General features: G+C 36.0%; 2 protein-coding genes across 2 annotated transcripts in view; one reads left to right on the forward strand and one right to left on the reverse strand.

The window, feature by feature from the left end:
- LOC148947539 (carotenoid-cleaving dioxygenase, mitochondrial-like) overlaps nucleotides 1-17,134 on the reverse strand; it is a 197,680-nt gene that overhangs the window by 87,552 nt on the left and 92,994 nt on the right. The gene's annotated exons all lie outside the window — the stretch shown is intronic.
- Nucleotides 1-17,134, forward strand: part of LOC148947540 (uncharacterized) — a 106,147-nt gene that overhangs the window by 65,027 nt on the left and 23,986 nt on the right. The window contains exons 9-11 of the mRNA XM_089095929.1: nucleotides 2,610-2,783; nucleotides 6,155-6,306; nucleotides 7,345-7,518. Coding sequence (XP_088952055.1) covers nucleotides 2,610-2,783; nucleotides 6,155-6,306; nucleotides 7,345-7,518 — 500 coding nt within the window. The remainder of the gene's footprint in view (nucleotides 1-2,609; nucleotides 2,784-6,154; nucleotides 6,307-7,344; nucleotides 7,519-17,134) is intronic.

Consider the following 17,134-nt stretch of genomic DNA (forward strand, 5'->3'; position numbering starts at 1 on the left):
AAGCCGTTCTTGAGATATTTCTGCGTCATCCTTTTGACGTGCTCATAGTTCTTATTGATTTCTTTGAACATCAACTTAAATATACCTTGCAATTTTCACCTTGATACACTTAGCTTGCGTAGTAGTAATATATGTAGTATTCATAGTAGCATTAGTAGCAGCATGCACACAGTACGTTTAGTTTTCTTCAATATTCCCCTCAACACATGCTGAAAGTTTGAACTTAATAAAGAATAGAATAGTTTTATTCATACAAGCAATCATAGTTTAGAATCAAAATTTCAACTAAATGGCACTAGTACTTACAATGAAAGCAAGAAAAACACGAGACTATAACTTATTGAACACTGACATGTAAAAAGGAACTAACGAATTGGCAAAACGGTTTGTTCCTGGAGTAGGCGATTGCAGTCTCACTTTTTTAGCTGACCTTGTGGTTATTTTATTCCTCATAACTGGCGGTAGAATCTCTTTATGCTCTTCAATGTTAAGAAGAAATTGGGCATAATTGCAGATCAAAACCAAACAACATCCGTGAAGGGACGGTAGTCGTAGGACAGATAATACCGATTCATAACTTGCATATGCTCCTGAAAGAATAACTCTAAAGGCTCTTTTTTTGTAGTGAATCAAGTTAATCGCTTAGGCAACTTCTGTTGTTGACTTAAGGGCCCCATACACGGCAAGCATACTCGAGAGTTGGTCGGATATATGTAAGGTAAGCCGTCTTAAGCCAGGACACAGAAAAACCGAAACAACGTAGTAAGATAAGGGTACGCATCGCACGATTTGCCTTTATTATGATTGTATCAACATGAGTACTAAACGAGTCAACGGTAAATATGACACCGAGAATTACAGCTGAAGATACACTAGGATACGTTGGAGGAGAACTGACAAAGTCCCTCTTAAAAGGATTAAAGCGAAAATTTTTGTTTTTTCCTTCGTTGATTTGAAGGCTGTTGATAGTACATTGGTCTTAAAAGTTGCTCATTATTGCATCACTGAATTTGGGAACTACCTTGGAGTTTTCAATGAGATGTTTCGGAAGAACTAACAAGTCGTCTACGTACTAAAACCTGTCCTCATACTCAGAAAATACGAAGTTTATAACTGCTAAAAACAACGGCGCTGCAAGTTTCGTGCCTTGGGGAGCACCACACGTGAGCTCAGCCCATTCGGAGTTGGTGTCTCCAGAGAAAAGGCTGTAGACACACTGGAAACGGTCTTGCAAAAAATTGATCACTAAAAGGAGAATGGGCTTGCGTGCACTTATTTCATGTAAATTCGTCACAGCAATGAAATGTCGAATAAGGTCAATGGCTTTTCGGTAATCCGATAGAAGAAGATCGACAATCGCACTTCCTCGGTCAAGCCACTAGACAATAAGGTGATACATTAAGGTGCTCACTAAGTGAACAGTTGTGCTGCTTCCTTTCAAGCATCCATACTGATATGGGTCAAGAGAAGAAAAACCTGTGACATCAGCTCGTGGTATATAAACGTTTCTGCCACCTTAGACAGGCTCGGGGCTATTGAGATTGGTTGGAGTTGGTCGCAAGATTTGGACCCATTCACTTTGGGTATGACGCGAACGTACACTATCTTCTAAGCACTAGGGAACACTTGCTCTCGGAAACAATGGTTAATAAAGGAGAAGAGTGGCTTGGCAAGTAAAATAGCGAATTCACGTTACAACTTTAAAGAAATCTCGCCAGGGTAGGACGCACAGTTTCTATTTGGCTTCTAAAGTTCCTTGTAAACGCCAAACTCTGACATTTCACCTATACCATCAATCTCTGCTTCAGTAATAAGATGCTCGATTTCTGAACTGGTGATTGACGGAAAGACGGTACAGATTCCAAAAAAAAAGAGTTCACTTCCTTAGCCGATAACAAGGTACCATCCTCTTTCAATACCCTGAAGTCACTGAGTGTCGTTTTACCAGCAAGTCTTTTTACTGGCGAATGTCATTTGTGTGGATCTGTTGTCAGAAAGAGTATAATTTTTTCATTCACGTATTGTCTCTTCGCTAGCCTGTTCAGTTTGGTAATATGGTTCCACAACTTGGCTGTAACTACTGAATCGCCATTGCTGTGAAGGCACCAGAGAGTCTTAAGTTAGGTCATTGCGGTTTTTCCTACTAGTACTGTTATTCTTCTTAGACTGTTATTCTTCTTAGTGCTGTTATTAGTGATGTTATTAACCCTCTGTTAATACTAGTTTTCGCCATGACTTCATTTTTCTTACTAGTGTTGTTATTTTTCATAGACTGTTATTCTTCTTAGTGCTGTTATTAGTGCTGTTATTAACCCTCTGTTAATACTAGGTTTTGCTATGAATTCGTTTTTCCTACTAGTGCTGTTATTCTTCTTATTAGAATTCGTCTATTCAATTTCAATTTTGACGTAAAAAGCTTAAAGATTGTCCTTAATTACACTGAAAATAGAGAAATGACGCCTAATGGTGTTTAGTAGTTTCAATGTTACTTTAATCATTCACTTAATTATATAATCATTAATCAGCAACTAATTAGTCAGTTTATTAATTTCAGTTTAACGATCAAATAATAATTAATTCTCCAGTTTAATTACTTCAATATTTTACAGGTGATCTTGCTCAAAGAAGGAAAGGTTACCGTAAGCTCGAACGTTTCCTCCCTAAACGAATGGCAGTCAGCATCATCTAAAAAGGAGTCAATCGCAGAAGCAAAGTATCCTAGTATCGAGCCGGCAACGTTAAATGATCTACAATCTCGCCTTAAAAGAAGGAGGTCCATTAAAGTATGCTTTTCAATTGTTGAATTCTAGTATTAAGAGGGTTTAGGGCTAAAGTGAGCCATGTGGTTCTTTCAAGCTAGCCTTAGAACCTTTAATAGATTAAGAAAATACATTCTGTCATGTAATCCTACGGAGTAACCTTTGTCCGTAACTTAGATAGTGCCAAGTAGACTCGAGCTATACATATCATTTTACGCTGCTTAATTTAATGTTACGTTTTGGAAAATTCAACATAGTAGCAACAAAATGGTATTTCCAGAAGAGAAATTAATAAATTTTGAAAATAAACTATAAAACATTCTTCAAGAGCCTTTTCCGCTTGATCAGAGTTCCATTTTCATCTACTTTGTTCATCTGCAGAGGGGCAGGTGAAACGTATTTGACTTTAGAACAATAAAAATGTGTCTAATAAAAAAAAAATGGCACCAATCCTTGCAATACCATGTAAAAGCCATATCCGTGTGCAAAATTACAGAAAAAAAGGCTTTATAAATTACATAAAAATAATCACTATTGTACCGCAGACAAAATAAAGTATGGCAGTATTTGCAATAGTAGAAAAAAACATGACAATTAATTAAGTGGCTGGGAAAAATGTTTCTAATGACACTAATAGTAATGACCACAAAATCATTATGACCTAAAAAAAACGATGCAAAAATATTTTTGTGGCCATCAGTATGTTCAAAATTAGTAACAATGTCTACTGAGTGGATCATTAGGGATTTTAAATGGGGAAACTTTGGATTAAAAATTACTAATTACATTAATAAATTATAATACTATCAATTATTAATAAACAATAAATAATAATTAATTGTATTAATTAAGTATAAATTGAATATTAATTAATTGAATTATATTTTAAATTTAAATTGAAAAAATAAAAATTGAATATTTGATATGATAAATCTAGACTGCAACAAGAGTGATGCTGAAATTCTCTATAAGTGACAATTATTCAGTTTCTTTTCATTTATTTTGAATCGACTTATGCCCCCTGCCTGGCTCTGGTTGGCATAGAGAATGAGGTCTAGGTCCTCCATCCACTTTAGTCCACGGCCAGTGTTTCTATTTCACTCAGTCTGATGTTTGACATCGTTGGGAACTCAGACAAGCTGTAAGTGTCTAAACCCTTAGTAGGGGACCTCGACTGTTCGGGTTAAATATCAAGGTTGCTCAATGAGCTGTAAAAACTGCTCATTGCTGACGAAGTCGAACCATTTTGGACCTGGAATCCTCCTCAAGTTCTTTGAATGAACTACATGAATTGCTTTGAGGGTCGTGAGCGAGGCTTACCACGTCTCAGCTATATAAAGCAAAACAGAACCGACAAGAGCGTTTGAAATCCGTAGTTTTGTTGTACGACAGATATTCAGTTTTCACCAAACGTGATGGTTTAGTCTGCCTATGGCAGATTTCACCCTGTATATTCTTGCTTGTAACCCTATAAAAAGGGATAAAAAAAATTTATTTCTTTTATCTTTCTTTAGATAAAACTAATTTATCTGAAAAAATATGAAGCTCAGGTTGGTGAACTTTGGAACTGCATCAATGCTAGTGATGCTGTCTTGGCTAACTCAGAAACTTGCAGCAGGAAAAAAGAGTTCTTGAGCCATAATTTTTGTTTGCTCCAGTTTATCTGCTGTCTTAATAGTGCCTCCTTTTCGCTTTGTATTTGATGCCCTTCCAGCAATTTTCCACTGAGTTCACTAGAAGGGCTAAATCATCGGCAAAATCAGCATCTAAGACAACTAGATCTTCCAGCTTCAGCCCAAAGCTGAGACGTGAGGTTGTCTTTGTTAATATGCAGTCAGTGACGACGTTGAGCAGTTCTGGGGCCATTGACATCCTTGGTGCAATCATATCGTAATTCGGAAGAACAGGCTGTATCGGGCAAGTACTTTAGCACAGCTCTCTTTCTCATGGTGCAGAACCTTAAAAAGTCTGAAATATTTCTCAGGGGGGCCGGTCGTCTCTAGAATCCACCGTAAAGCTTGCTGATCATCCGAGTCGAGCACAGCACAATTGTCAGCGAAGACGATAAATAATTCCTTTTAGAACTTCATGGCTCTTTCTACTATTTTTCGAATCGTGAAAATCTGCTCTATAGTTGAGTAGTCTGACATAAAACCAGCTTGCTTTGGTCACCGGATTTTACAAATGAAATTCCGATACGAATCCAGCAGGACCATTGAGAAAACTTTTCTGGGGACTGACAGTTGATTTATTCCAAGGTAGTTGGAGCAGTCCCGCCTGGAGCCTTTCCTCTTTCAAAAGGTGATGATTGCATTCTTCCACCAATCATCTGGAACTATCTCACTGTTACAGATTACAGGGTATCAAGAATGACGAAATTTTAGGACTGGCTTATTTTAGCAGCTCTGAGCTTAGTCTGACATTATTTTGTTTATTATTCTGGAGACTTTTTACGGTATTTCTGGTTTCTAAGTAGCTGAAATGCTCGTCTGGAGGGAGAGTAGGCTATCTGCTTCAGGGCTTTGACAACTAAGCTGGCTGGGAATATTAAGAATATCATAGTGGATATAGACGGGCAAGTGTTGCTGAGGAGCGAGGAGACAACTTTTTTTTTAATCCCTGTGATTTAATTTCCATGTTTTGATGGATTAAATTTATGAGTATGAATATATATATACTCTAGTTTTGGTAAGTGTTTCTGTAAATTGTATTGTGCTCTGGCCAATTGCTAGTTAATTTGATACTTTTTGAGTCTTCGGAGGAGTGGGAATATTAGTAAATTCTAGCTCAAACGTTTTCTCTTAAAATTTGGTCTAGCGCCCGACGTATTTTTCAATCCTCATTTCATAGGTTTAGTACCTTAGCATTCTTTCAGTGTTCATTCATATAGATTTATATATATAAGTATGAATATTTATTGAAAAGATTTCCGAAAATATATATTTGTATTTTAAATTTCTTCTCAATAAGAAGAAATCAAGTTTTAAGTTCTTTCTTTTCTTTTGTTTCTTTTCTTAGAAATTTAGAAATGCTTTTTAAAAAGTTCTTTTTCATCCACTACTTTGACTTTTAATAGAGCGTTAGTTAGACTGTAGGAGGTAGCTTGCCCAGTGGCTTCTTTTCGGAAAATAAATGAATACCACTTAAAGTGGCTGTATGGCGTTGGTGCTTTTACTAGTGTCCCTATGTAGTTCTCTTTTATGTTTGTTGTCTATTTAGACCCATTACCCTTATATCAGAGTTGATTCCCTCTCTCTTCTCCTCTTTACTCGCTCAATCTTGTATTTTTGCTTTACGATGGGAAACAAGTATAAATGTACCTCCTATATGTTTCGATTCCAATAGCTTATCTTAACTCCTAGAGATTGTTCTTATAATATGTTTATTTTTTACAGATGGCAACATCAATGCACTTTGCATTGCACGAAAGCTATATTTTTGACGAATATCACGTTCTTAAAACAGAAGAAGAAGAAGACCGTGCTGTTTTCTTGCAAACTGAGAAAAGGAAAGCCTTTCGAACCTATTCAGCAGGGGCTGTTCCCGCGTAAGCATAAAGTTTTAATAAACCTTTATTGTAGTTAGTTTATTTGAATGAAGATAAAAAGAAAAGAATGGTTTTCTTTTGAAACGGGAAAAACTTAAATGTATTTTCCAAAAATATACGGTTATGTATGAAATAGAAGGATAAGAAGAAAGAGCCCATTTTTTTTTCTTTTTCTAAATAATTTTCAATTTTATCGTTTCAGTGAGAAAACGAAAGGAAGAGAAAATGTCAGGAAAAACATTTCGAAACAAGGTTACATTTTGAGGTATTTTAATTATCAGATGAGGTACAGAAAAACTGATGGAGCTAATTGAACTCACGTTCATTTTGAAGGGTGGATTAGGGTTTAGAATTATCTCAAATATTTGTTGCATCGTTTTCATATTTAAATAATCAAAAGAAAATTCTCCCTGCAAGATGTTGAAAATTTGATTGTTAGTCTCCTGTAACAAAGTAAAAGAATGAGATTCAGAGGGAGCGTGCGTAGCTGTGTTGAATTCAGGCGGCTTGGTGCTGCGGTGAGTTGTTAGTAGTAGTAGTAATGTGTTCAATTGGGTACTTAACATTCTTACGCTTAAGAATACGGAGTACTTTTGCTTGTGTGAATGCTCCAGAAGGCAAGCTCTTCGGCCTTCCCTAGGGCTACAATCTTACAAACGGTAGAGTGACAAGCTGTTGGCATTCAAGAGGCTAAACTTTATTCTCCAGACTTACCCGTACTGATAAAGTTTCTGCAGGCTCTCAGAATCCTCAGAAAGCAAACTTTAATTATATTTGTAGCATTATGAAGAGTGAGTCTTGAGTGAGCCTTAATTGTATCTTCTGATACCTTTGATTCGGTTCGATAACCCTTAGAAAAATCATACCCCAAAGAAAAGTTTTAGGAAGGGATTTTATGATACGCCAAAAATATCAATTTTCAGGCTATTAACATTTAGATTTCTAAGAGTTCAGGTTTAATTTTTAGAATTGTCCAGCCATGATGTGGTAGATTCTTGAACACTACCATACTTTTTACTATAACAATCAATATTCCAGGTTTTCCGGAAGTCGCTCAACTTTCTTAAAGAGGGAGTCTGTTTTTAGTCATAGGAGTGAAATGGTTAGCTCTAGTTTAAAGAAGCTTGCAAGCCCTTACAGCACCGTCATTCCTGATGCCCGAAAAACTGAAAGATCATTTAGAAGGCAGTCTTTGCTAGCCCATTTTACAAAGTAAGATTTCACTAAAATCTTAAAATTTATAGTGTTAACAAACGGTGTTATATAATATGCACCGTTTATTATTAATTTCTACGAGAAATTTTGTTTATATTATGGAGACACGTGTTTAAATCCTCTCTTATAAAAGACGATAAATGTTATCAGACGAAAGCGCCAGGTGCCATCTTTGTAGCTGGAACATCTGGGCCAAAGGTCACTTGAATCTGACTTATATGTCTCATTGAAACAAAATACTCAGAAGATTTCCCATGAAATTTCCCTATTTTGGAGGTATCACATACATATCTAAAAATACTTTGAATTGTACATTTTTGCCAGTCATAAAGAGGGAGATTTTATATTTTTAATACATTCACTAGACTGTTTTAAAATGTTTATTTACATAAATTAAAAAAATACTAATGTACGTTTAAATTCATCATGTATTTATTAATATGCATTGTTGATTCGGCCGGAAAATAAACTTTTCAACCCTGATTAGAAAAATAATGATGCCACTATTTATCAACTCAAAGACAGCTTTTTCATTGGGTGAAGAGAAATCTGACAGCTAAAGTAAAACTTGACTCTTGTCAGAACCTAGTTTTACTCCAAAATAATTGCCGCAAATCTACCTTGCGGCACATCTCTTGTGACGTGTGGTGCATTTCTGCCGGTTGTAGTGTTTGCCTCATGCTGGATATGATTTTTGAAAATGAATGTCACTACGGGTATTATTCAAAGTTTTTTTTTTATAATTTTACAAAAGTAAGAAGTGAACAAAGAAACACCAAAAGCTGAAATGACTCACTCTGTTTGATTGTTAATTTTATTTAGACGTAAAATATTGTATACACAAGGTTTTTCGTTTGGGTGAATTTAGAGTATTTGGGAGTAAAATTCGAGGAAGAGAATTTATGGTTAACAGATACATTTTGGAATGAATCGAAAGCAGATTCTTTGAATTTATTTTAATTTGAGGTCTACCATGCATGAGACACCCTGAAAAATTAACGTCTGGATATTTTTTTGGTAATGGTAATCGGTTCTAGGATGCCCAAAAATTAAATTGTGACTGTTTCTGAGGGGCTACCTGATATTGTGGGTTTATGTGAGACTAAAAATGATGTGATTTGGATATCAAGGTTATAAGATGAAGTAACTGAATCGACAAAAGATGGCCAAGGGTGGTCTTACATTACCGTGTATATTCCTAATAATCTCTCATAATCTCTTAGAATGGATTTATCCAGAAATATTGAAGGTGTCTTTGAATCACTGTTCATCGATACTAAATGTGGAGGTAAGGATTTAATTGTTGGTATTATTTATCGATCTCCTAGTGGCTACATTCCTCTGTTTCTGTGCATCCTTAATGATCTACTGGATAACATCCTCAAACAGTCGACTGAGTTACTTACTATCGGAGATTTTAGTATAAATTTGATTTATATAAGATCTTCCGTATCTTTGGATTTTCTTTTGTCCAGGCTTGTCACAGGTACTTTATCTTCTGTATGTATCCCATCTTACATAGAAGAGAGAACATCATCTCTGATTGACAATATTTCCTGTACGCTTTTCTTCATCAATCATAGTTTTCTTTATTGCAGGGGAGTATTGTAGGGGATTTTTCTTATAGGGGAGCTTGGATTTTGGGAGAAGGGTGAGAAAATTTTTCTTCGGTTCTCATAAAACGGTATACAATACGGTTTTATTTTCTAATTTATGGATTTCGTCCGGAAGGCTCTTTGGCTAGTATATGCCTAATTCCAATCAAGGTGAAGCAGTAATACCGCACAGGTCCAACGGAATGTACAAGTATTTTACCCCCTTGCTTCTATATTTCTGTATTATCATTTTATTTAAAAAACGGAAACGCTGGATCGTCTTTACTTGTGTATACTAGTATGTATCTAATATGAAAAGGCGAGTATTGCCCAGTGGCGTCAATTGGACGGGGACACGGGGTCCTATGCCCCCCTAAACCCCGTTCCTCCTAGATTTTCAAAAATACATTCCCCCCTCCCGTAATATTTTTGGAATCGAAGCTACTAATATTGCTCCTCGTTATTCATGGGTTTTATTTATGTTCATTGAATCAGCAAATCAGCAAAAACCTGGATCAAAAATTATGTTTTAACGAGTGACATATCTGATCATTTCCCTGTTTACTCTAGATACTGTTATGATAATCTGACTATTGAGAGGACTGGTGAGTATAATAGGAGGCCTCTTAGATTTGGTGAAGCGGCATTAATGCTCCTTGGGTCAAGATTGGCAGATCATTCTTGGGGATATTTTGAGAGTGATTCTGATTTTTGTAGTTTATTCGATACTTTTTATGAGTCGATTAAAAACCTTGTTCTTGTTAATTGCTCTGTTTCAGCTTCTGATCATAAATCTAAGAGGGCCTTTCCTCCAAGTCCATGGATGACCCCTTGTCTCCTTAGGAGTTGTAGGCGAAAAAATAATCTCTGGAGGGCCTGTAAGTCCACTAGCCCTTCAATGAAAGCTATTTGCTCTCAGCGATTTAAAATTAAAGGAATATTGACAACTATGTGTGTCGAAAGGCCAAGTCCCAGTATTTTATTTGTTTTTCAGATTGCGATAAAGATATTGGAAAAACTTGGCAGGTTAGAAATTCTGTTTATAGGCCCTTTTTTCAGTCTCCATCAGTCCCTTCTTTTTTATATCAATCGCAAAATTATCGAGGGCGAACTGAATGTTCAAGATGTATTTGCTCAATATTTAGCAAATATTGGTAAAAGGAGCGCTTCTTCTGTTAGTTAATCTCCTCCAAGATCATACTTAGGTATTATCTTGGGCCACATTGTGGCCCGAAAATTATAGCTTCTTCTTTCAGCATGGTATTTCCAAAAGAGTCTCAAATGTGATCTAGTCATCATATTATATAAGGGGGGGGGAGCAATAAATGATCTAGCCAACTATCAGCCAATTTCTTGGCTGTCTGTGTTTAGCCAAATATTTGAGAAGGCGATGCTTTCCCGTGTTAATAGTTTTCTTACTTCTCAAATTTTTTTTTCTCACGATTTTCAATTTGGTTTACGAGCAAATCATTCAACTAAGCATACCCGTGCAGTTTAACTGAATTATTTTCACTCAGCCATAGACTCCCTTTTGATTCCTGCTGCGTTGTTTCTGGATGTTCGTAAAGCCTTTGATTCTTTAAACCACGGTGTTCTTCTTTCTAGACTTTCTCATTTTGGCGTAAGAGGTAGTGCGTTTCTTGGGTTCAAGTCTTTCATATCTGGTAGAATAATTTTCGTCTTTCCACTTTTTTGCTCACCGTCAAGTATTGACCAGGGGGTCCCTCAAGGGTGAATTTTAGGGCCTGTTTTGTTTTTAATATATATAAACTACCTAATTTTTCCTGTTAGAAATAAAAACCCTCTTTATTGTTGTTATCTATGTCCAACACTCTCACGTACCCACACCATGGTTTTGCATTCCCCGGATTATCTTGTTACTTTTGCCGATGATACAACCCTTATTAATTTTGGGAGAACAGAGGATGAGGTTATAGAAAGTTACAGACCTATTCGAGAGATTTTGATTTGGTTTGATGCTAACTCTTTTGCCCTAAATGTTTCTAAATATATTTTTTTTAGTTTTTTCCCACGTATCTTAAGCTTGTCCTCGACTATCTGAAATTCATATACCCAAAGGTTTTATTAATTGACCAAAGGATGGCCATGTCCGTTTCCTAGGTATCTTCCTAGATGAAAAATTTATCTTTAAACACCATATTGATTTGATTGAAATGAAGGTATGCAGAAACCTTGGTATTCTAAGAAAACCCAAACATATTTTTCTTGGACCAATTCTAAGAATCGTATTTCATGGCTTAATTCATTCTTATGTTTCTTATTGTCTAGTCATATGGATGTCTACTTTCCCTTCTTTTCTCAAACCGCTTTTGAACACTTAAAATGAAACTATAAATCTTATCCAGGATACAAATCATTCAGCAACTAAACCGTTACTAGATATTAATAAACTTTATATTTTTTCCTGTGCGTCTTTCACTTTTCATCAGCTTCATGCTGATATTCCTAGGTCCGTTAGATTTACGTCTTTTCTTGTACCTTATCGGTCAAATTATCAGCTACCTAGTTATCTAAATATTCAAATTCCACAAAAATCAACAATAATTTCAGATTTTAATCCTTTCGTTTCATGTCATTTGATATGGAATACCCTTCCCGATTCGGCTCGAGAATGCCACTCGTTTGGCACCTTCAAAAGAGTTTTAAAAAATTTGGTTTGCAGATGACTAATTTTTCCTTGACTTATATAGTGCTGTCCATTTTTATTATTATTATTATTATTATTATTATTATTATATTTAGGCTCAGGGTGTTTTTTCACAGTTAAAAAAAGTCTGGAAGAATAGGAAGATAAGTCTGCAAACCAAGATTAGAATATTAGAAGCTACAGTGATGACAGTGGTCAAATATGGGTCTGAACCATGGACATTCCAAAAAGTGGATGAAGATTTCTAGATGTTTTCCAGAGAAATTGCCTAAGGATTGTTCTGGGTACCCGGCTGACTGACCTTGTTTCAAACAATAGGCTATACGAAAAATGTGGTTCAATACCGCTCTCTAGGGCTATAATGAAAGAAAGGTTGAGGTGGTTAGAGCACGTTGTGCGGATGAAGGATGACAGATTTCCGAAGATTGTTCTTTTCGGCCAACCATCTAGGGCTAAACGGAAAGCAGGTCGTCCCCGTCTGGGGCGGGAGGACGTCATAAAGAAAGATTTAAAGGAAATGGGAACTTCATGGGTGGGTGTAAAAAGGGAGGCTTTGAATAGATTGGGGTGGCGGAGGAGCGTGCGTAGCTGTGTTGGCCTCAGGCGACTTGGTGCTGCGGTGAGTTTTTAGCAGTAGTAGTAGTATTATTAATATTATTACTATTATAGTTATAGATGTTGTGATTAATTTCAGTTTGATAAAGCTTATTTAATGAATTCTGTTTCCTTAGGTTTATTTAATTTTTTTATTTCTCCCTTTTTATGAAGCAAACGCTTTACATATTAAGTGCTCAAATGTTTAATATTTTAATGTATGAGATTTTTTTCATAGTCCCCCTCTTACAGGCCATGGAGCCTTTGTTGGGATTTGTAGATCGTAGCGTATTATTGTATTACTATATTGAAAAAAGAAATTGTTTTAGAATTAAAAAGAAAAGACTCGGGCCCCAAATTTCTTATGTTGTCAATAATTTAAATTATTTTTTACATAGCCTTTGCCGAATTTGATAATTTACCATCCATTTGAAATCTCCCCTCAGAATAGACTCCTGGATATGTTCGTGACAGTATCTTAAACCATAAGTTCAGTATAGGCATATATTTTCATTTAGTAATTTATATTTGTATTAGAAAATATAAGCATTGAAAACTTCTTTGCTTATATTTTTATTTTTATTTCAATTTTAGACTAAATCTTTCTTCACAGTTTCATCTGTATTAATCATACTTTGACTATTAAAATAATTTTGGCTCCAACTGACATCTATTCTATTGAAAGCAATTCGTATTTAAGCTAGAGTTATTCTCCTTTAGAGTATTTGAAAGGAATCGAAATTATGGTAAACAGAGGGACTTTGGAGTGGAAGAAGTTGTTTTGTAGTTGAATTTATCATAGTTTTTGTTCCACCATGGTGGGGGTGCTCTCTAAGGGATGAGCATTCTGAGAAACGGCTGGGTAGATGTTTGACAATACTAGTTGGTTGTAAAACGCCTCAAAATTAAACTGTTTAGTTTTAAACTGATCAAACTTTAGGATTATTTAATTTCTGTAAAGATTTTAAAAACAGAAAATATAATAATAGAATAATAATACAATAAAATATAACATATAATAAATAAACAACATATCATTATAACATATAATAATATACAATTTATATATTATACAATATAATATATATTATATTATATGATTATATTACTACTATATGATGACAAAAAATAGTAATAATTAAATAAAAAAAAAATTAATGGGCTCTTTGCTGATGATTAAAGCAGATTACGGAAGTACAACTTCGCTTCGCTTTCTATTTTTTTTTTTTAGACTGGTACTATTTTGCCACCAAGACAAAGCTTGCCGCAAACCACCCTCTATTAAATGAGTAACTTCAGCTAATACAATATTTACTACTAAATTTACCAGAAAGTCTCATGACTGCTGTGTAACGGAAAACTACGAACCTTGCTTTCAATCTTAAGCACCAGCTACTGTTACCGAAACGATATTGTTTGGTCATTTTGGCTTTTCAAAATCTAAAAAGACAATTGACCTTTGTCATAACTTAACCCAACGCAGTATTAGACGTTATTAAGGTCACCAGACGCACATCCTTAAGGGTTTTTAGCTTTCCTTTAATATTTCTAATCTTCGGCTTTCCAGCTCGAAGTCCAACGTTTCATATCAAATAAGAACGTTCTGTCCATACCAACTAACCTTATTCTAGCTAAAGGCTTCATTAAAGAAAATATTTGCCAAATAACATGTGGGAAATCTGAGTCATAGGCAGATAAGCTAAGTTTAATGCCACATTTGAATTAATTCAAGACAGTACATTCAGTTCTTGAATTCCCTTTACGTATTCAGCTCGTTTTTGCAAAATTTCTCATAGTGTCTCTAGGTTTAGGCTATATTGGTAGTATCTTTAGCTGTTAATTAAACACATTTCTACTTGCACCTGGCTTCGGTTTCCTGAAATCATTGGATTTTTATATTTTTCGTAGAAGGATTTAAATCCTCCTTTATATGGATTTTTTTGGAGCACAGGAAAGACAATTGGAGATCACGGAATCAAATGGGGAGTTAAAACAGTCCTGAACTTATATTTTGCTGATGATTTAAGCATCCTAAATGAAACTGTGAACAAAGTGAATGAAGTTTTAGAGGTTTTGCGAGTTTAGGGTGCTAGAATAGGTTTGAAACTTAATGTTAAGAAGACTAAGTCACAAAGGCTAGGAATAAGTGAAGATGAAAAGGTGACGTTGGGTAATGAAAAGATTGATCAGGTGGGCAGCTTCAATTACCTTGTTAATATTATTAATAAAGATGGTGGGAGCAGTGAAGATTTTAAAAGTAGAATAGCCAAGACTCAGGATGTTTTTTCACAGTTAAAAAAAGTTTGGAAGAACAGGAAGATAAGTCTGCAAACCAAGACTAGCTACAGAAATGACATTGGTCAAATATGGCTCTTAAGCCTGGGCGCTCCGAAAAGTGGATGAAGATTTGCTAGATGTTTTCCAGAGAAATTGCCTACGGATTGTTCTGCGTACCCGGCTGACTGACCGTATTTCTAACTGTGGGCTGTACGAAAAATGTGGTTCAATCCCGCGCTCTAGGGCTACAATAAAAGAAAGGCTGATATGGCTAGGGCAAGTTCTGCCGATGAAGGATGACAGATTGCCGAAGATTTTTCTTTCTAGCCAACCGTCTAGGGCTCAACGGAAAGCAGGTCGTCCTTGTTTGGGTTGGGAGAATGTCATAAAGAAAGATTTAAAGGAAATGGGAACTTCCAAAGAGGGTGCAAAGAGCAAAGCTTTGATTAGATTGGGATGGAGGAGGAGCCTGCGCTGCTGTGTTGGCCTCAGGTGGCTTGGTGCTGCGGTGAGTCGTTAGTAGTCTTAGTAGTAGTAGTAGTAGCAGTATTATTATTTTAATCCAGAAGATATTAAAGCATTTAGATGTTCAGTAAAAGAAATACACACTTTATTATTTTTTATTATTCCGTACTCTTTTAATAAGACTTTTTTTATATATGCTTCGCCTTTGGTAATGGGGTGAGTTGCCCCTAGTTGCAAATCATCAAAGCCTTTTTATACTAATTTCTTGGAGAAATAAAAAATTCTAAAAATATCAGAAGATACAATATATAAGCTTTTTTCTCTGCTCGAACAAAACTAAAATAATATACACCTTTTTTCAACTTCTTTGAGCTTTGTGCTGTAGCAATCGTGTAACCATGCTGGACTTTATTTAGATGTTAATTCTTTTTGTTTTTCAATTTGTTTCTGTATGGAGTTTGTGTTTTTAATTTTTTCCTACTGTTCTTAATGTGTTCCCTTTAAGCTATATACTCTAGTTTTCTATTTTTGGGCGTTTTTTTTCTGTTGATAAAGACTTTTGTACGGGAAGCCGAAACATTTGACTTGTATTGTCGTTGCACCTGCTGGGAGAGCCTCCATTAAACAGCGGGGATAAGATGAACGGGGCTGACACTTCACTTGTTTTTTTGGGGTGATAGCTGGATCAAGAATGACAGAAAATACTGTGGTTTTAAGTCCGGTGTTGAGCTTTATACAAAGGCATGTGGAAAAGAAAATAAATGAGAATATTGTTATGAAGCAGTCAAAGTTTTTCTCAAAGGAAGCTCTGAAAGATGCTATTGATACATGCAAAACAATGCTCGACAAAGACATTAATCAGAGTCGTAGGGCCTCTAACCAGGCTTCTGCCTTTTATGGTGATATTTTTGAGTTTATGTCAGAAGGTTCGCGATTGAAGTTCCAACCCAGCTTATTCTCGACCCAGTTGACGTTCCCACCATTCCTAAAGATGTGAGTACAATTGTTGCCTCACGATTGAATGATTGTAAAGCGATGCTAAGTTTTCTTGTAGAGGAGCATGAAGCCTCTGCAGTACCGAGCTCAGAGAACCAGCCACCAATGTGGCCATCTCTGCCTAGCCCAGAAAAGACTGTCCAAGTTGTTTTTTTCAAATCTGCCCGCAAGCTTGAGGGATAATCCTACCAAGCAATAGGAGTTCTTGAGGAAATTTGGACCCGATAAAATAGACAGAATCGAAAAACGGCTACTGTTGAAGGGACAGGCTGTTTGTACATATGAAAGACGAAACATCTACAAATGTTATCGCCTCCGTTGCCCGAGGTGAGCAAAATATATATAGCAAGATACTGCGTTCAGAATACCTCGGGATCATTTACGTTGACAAATATTACGATGTTTCAACTATTCCCAACCTAACTAGCGGTGTTTCCCAAGGCAAGCGCTTTGGAAATTCCTCAGTTGTCCAGTTCACATTTGTTACCAAGCTTGACTTTGATCAGGCTGTCAAGTTCGGAATCAAAGTGGAATACACAATGTTTTCTGTGTCAAAGCCCCTTACAAAGCCGCTGCAGTGCTTTAAATGTCAAGGTTTTGGTCATCTTGCAAACCAGTGTCAGAAGGACACTAAATGTAGCAAGTGTGCCGGTGATCATTGCTACTCCGAGTGCACCTCAGATATGCTCAATTGTGACAACTGCGGATACAACGATGCAAGTAACAGCTTCCGGTGCCTGAACCTGAAAATGCAGCTCGTAATACAAGTCCAGGCCAAGCTGCACCGAATAATTTAAATCGTAAACCGGCTCGATAAATGGCGAAATACGTGTGTTCTGTCAAAACATAAACGGTGCTAGAGAAAAATTAGACATACTTCAAATAGTTTATGGTACTTTCGATATAATTTGTGTTAATGATCATCTGCTTAATGAAGATAATAGTAAAGACTGATTACTTCTTCTGATCATCAGTTTTTTATCCGCCCACCTAAAACTACTGGGGGGTCAACCCTCGG

This window comes from Artemia sp. Qi Xiang Cuo, chromosome 10 (genome assembly GCF_049724085.1).
Source record: "Artemia sp. Qi Xiang Cuo chromosome 10, ASM4972408v1, whole genome shotgun sequence".
Taxonomy (NCBI): domain Eukaryota; kingdom Metazoa; phylum Arthropoda; class Branchiopoda; order Anostraca; family Artemiidae; genus Artemia; species Artemia sp. Qi Xiang Cuo.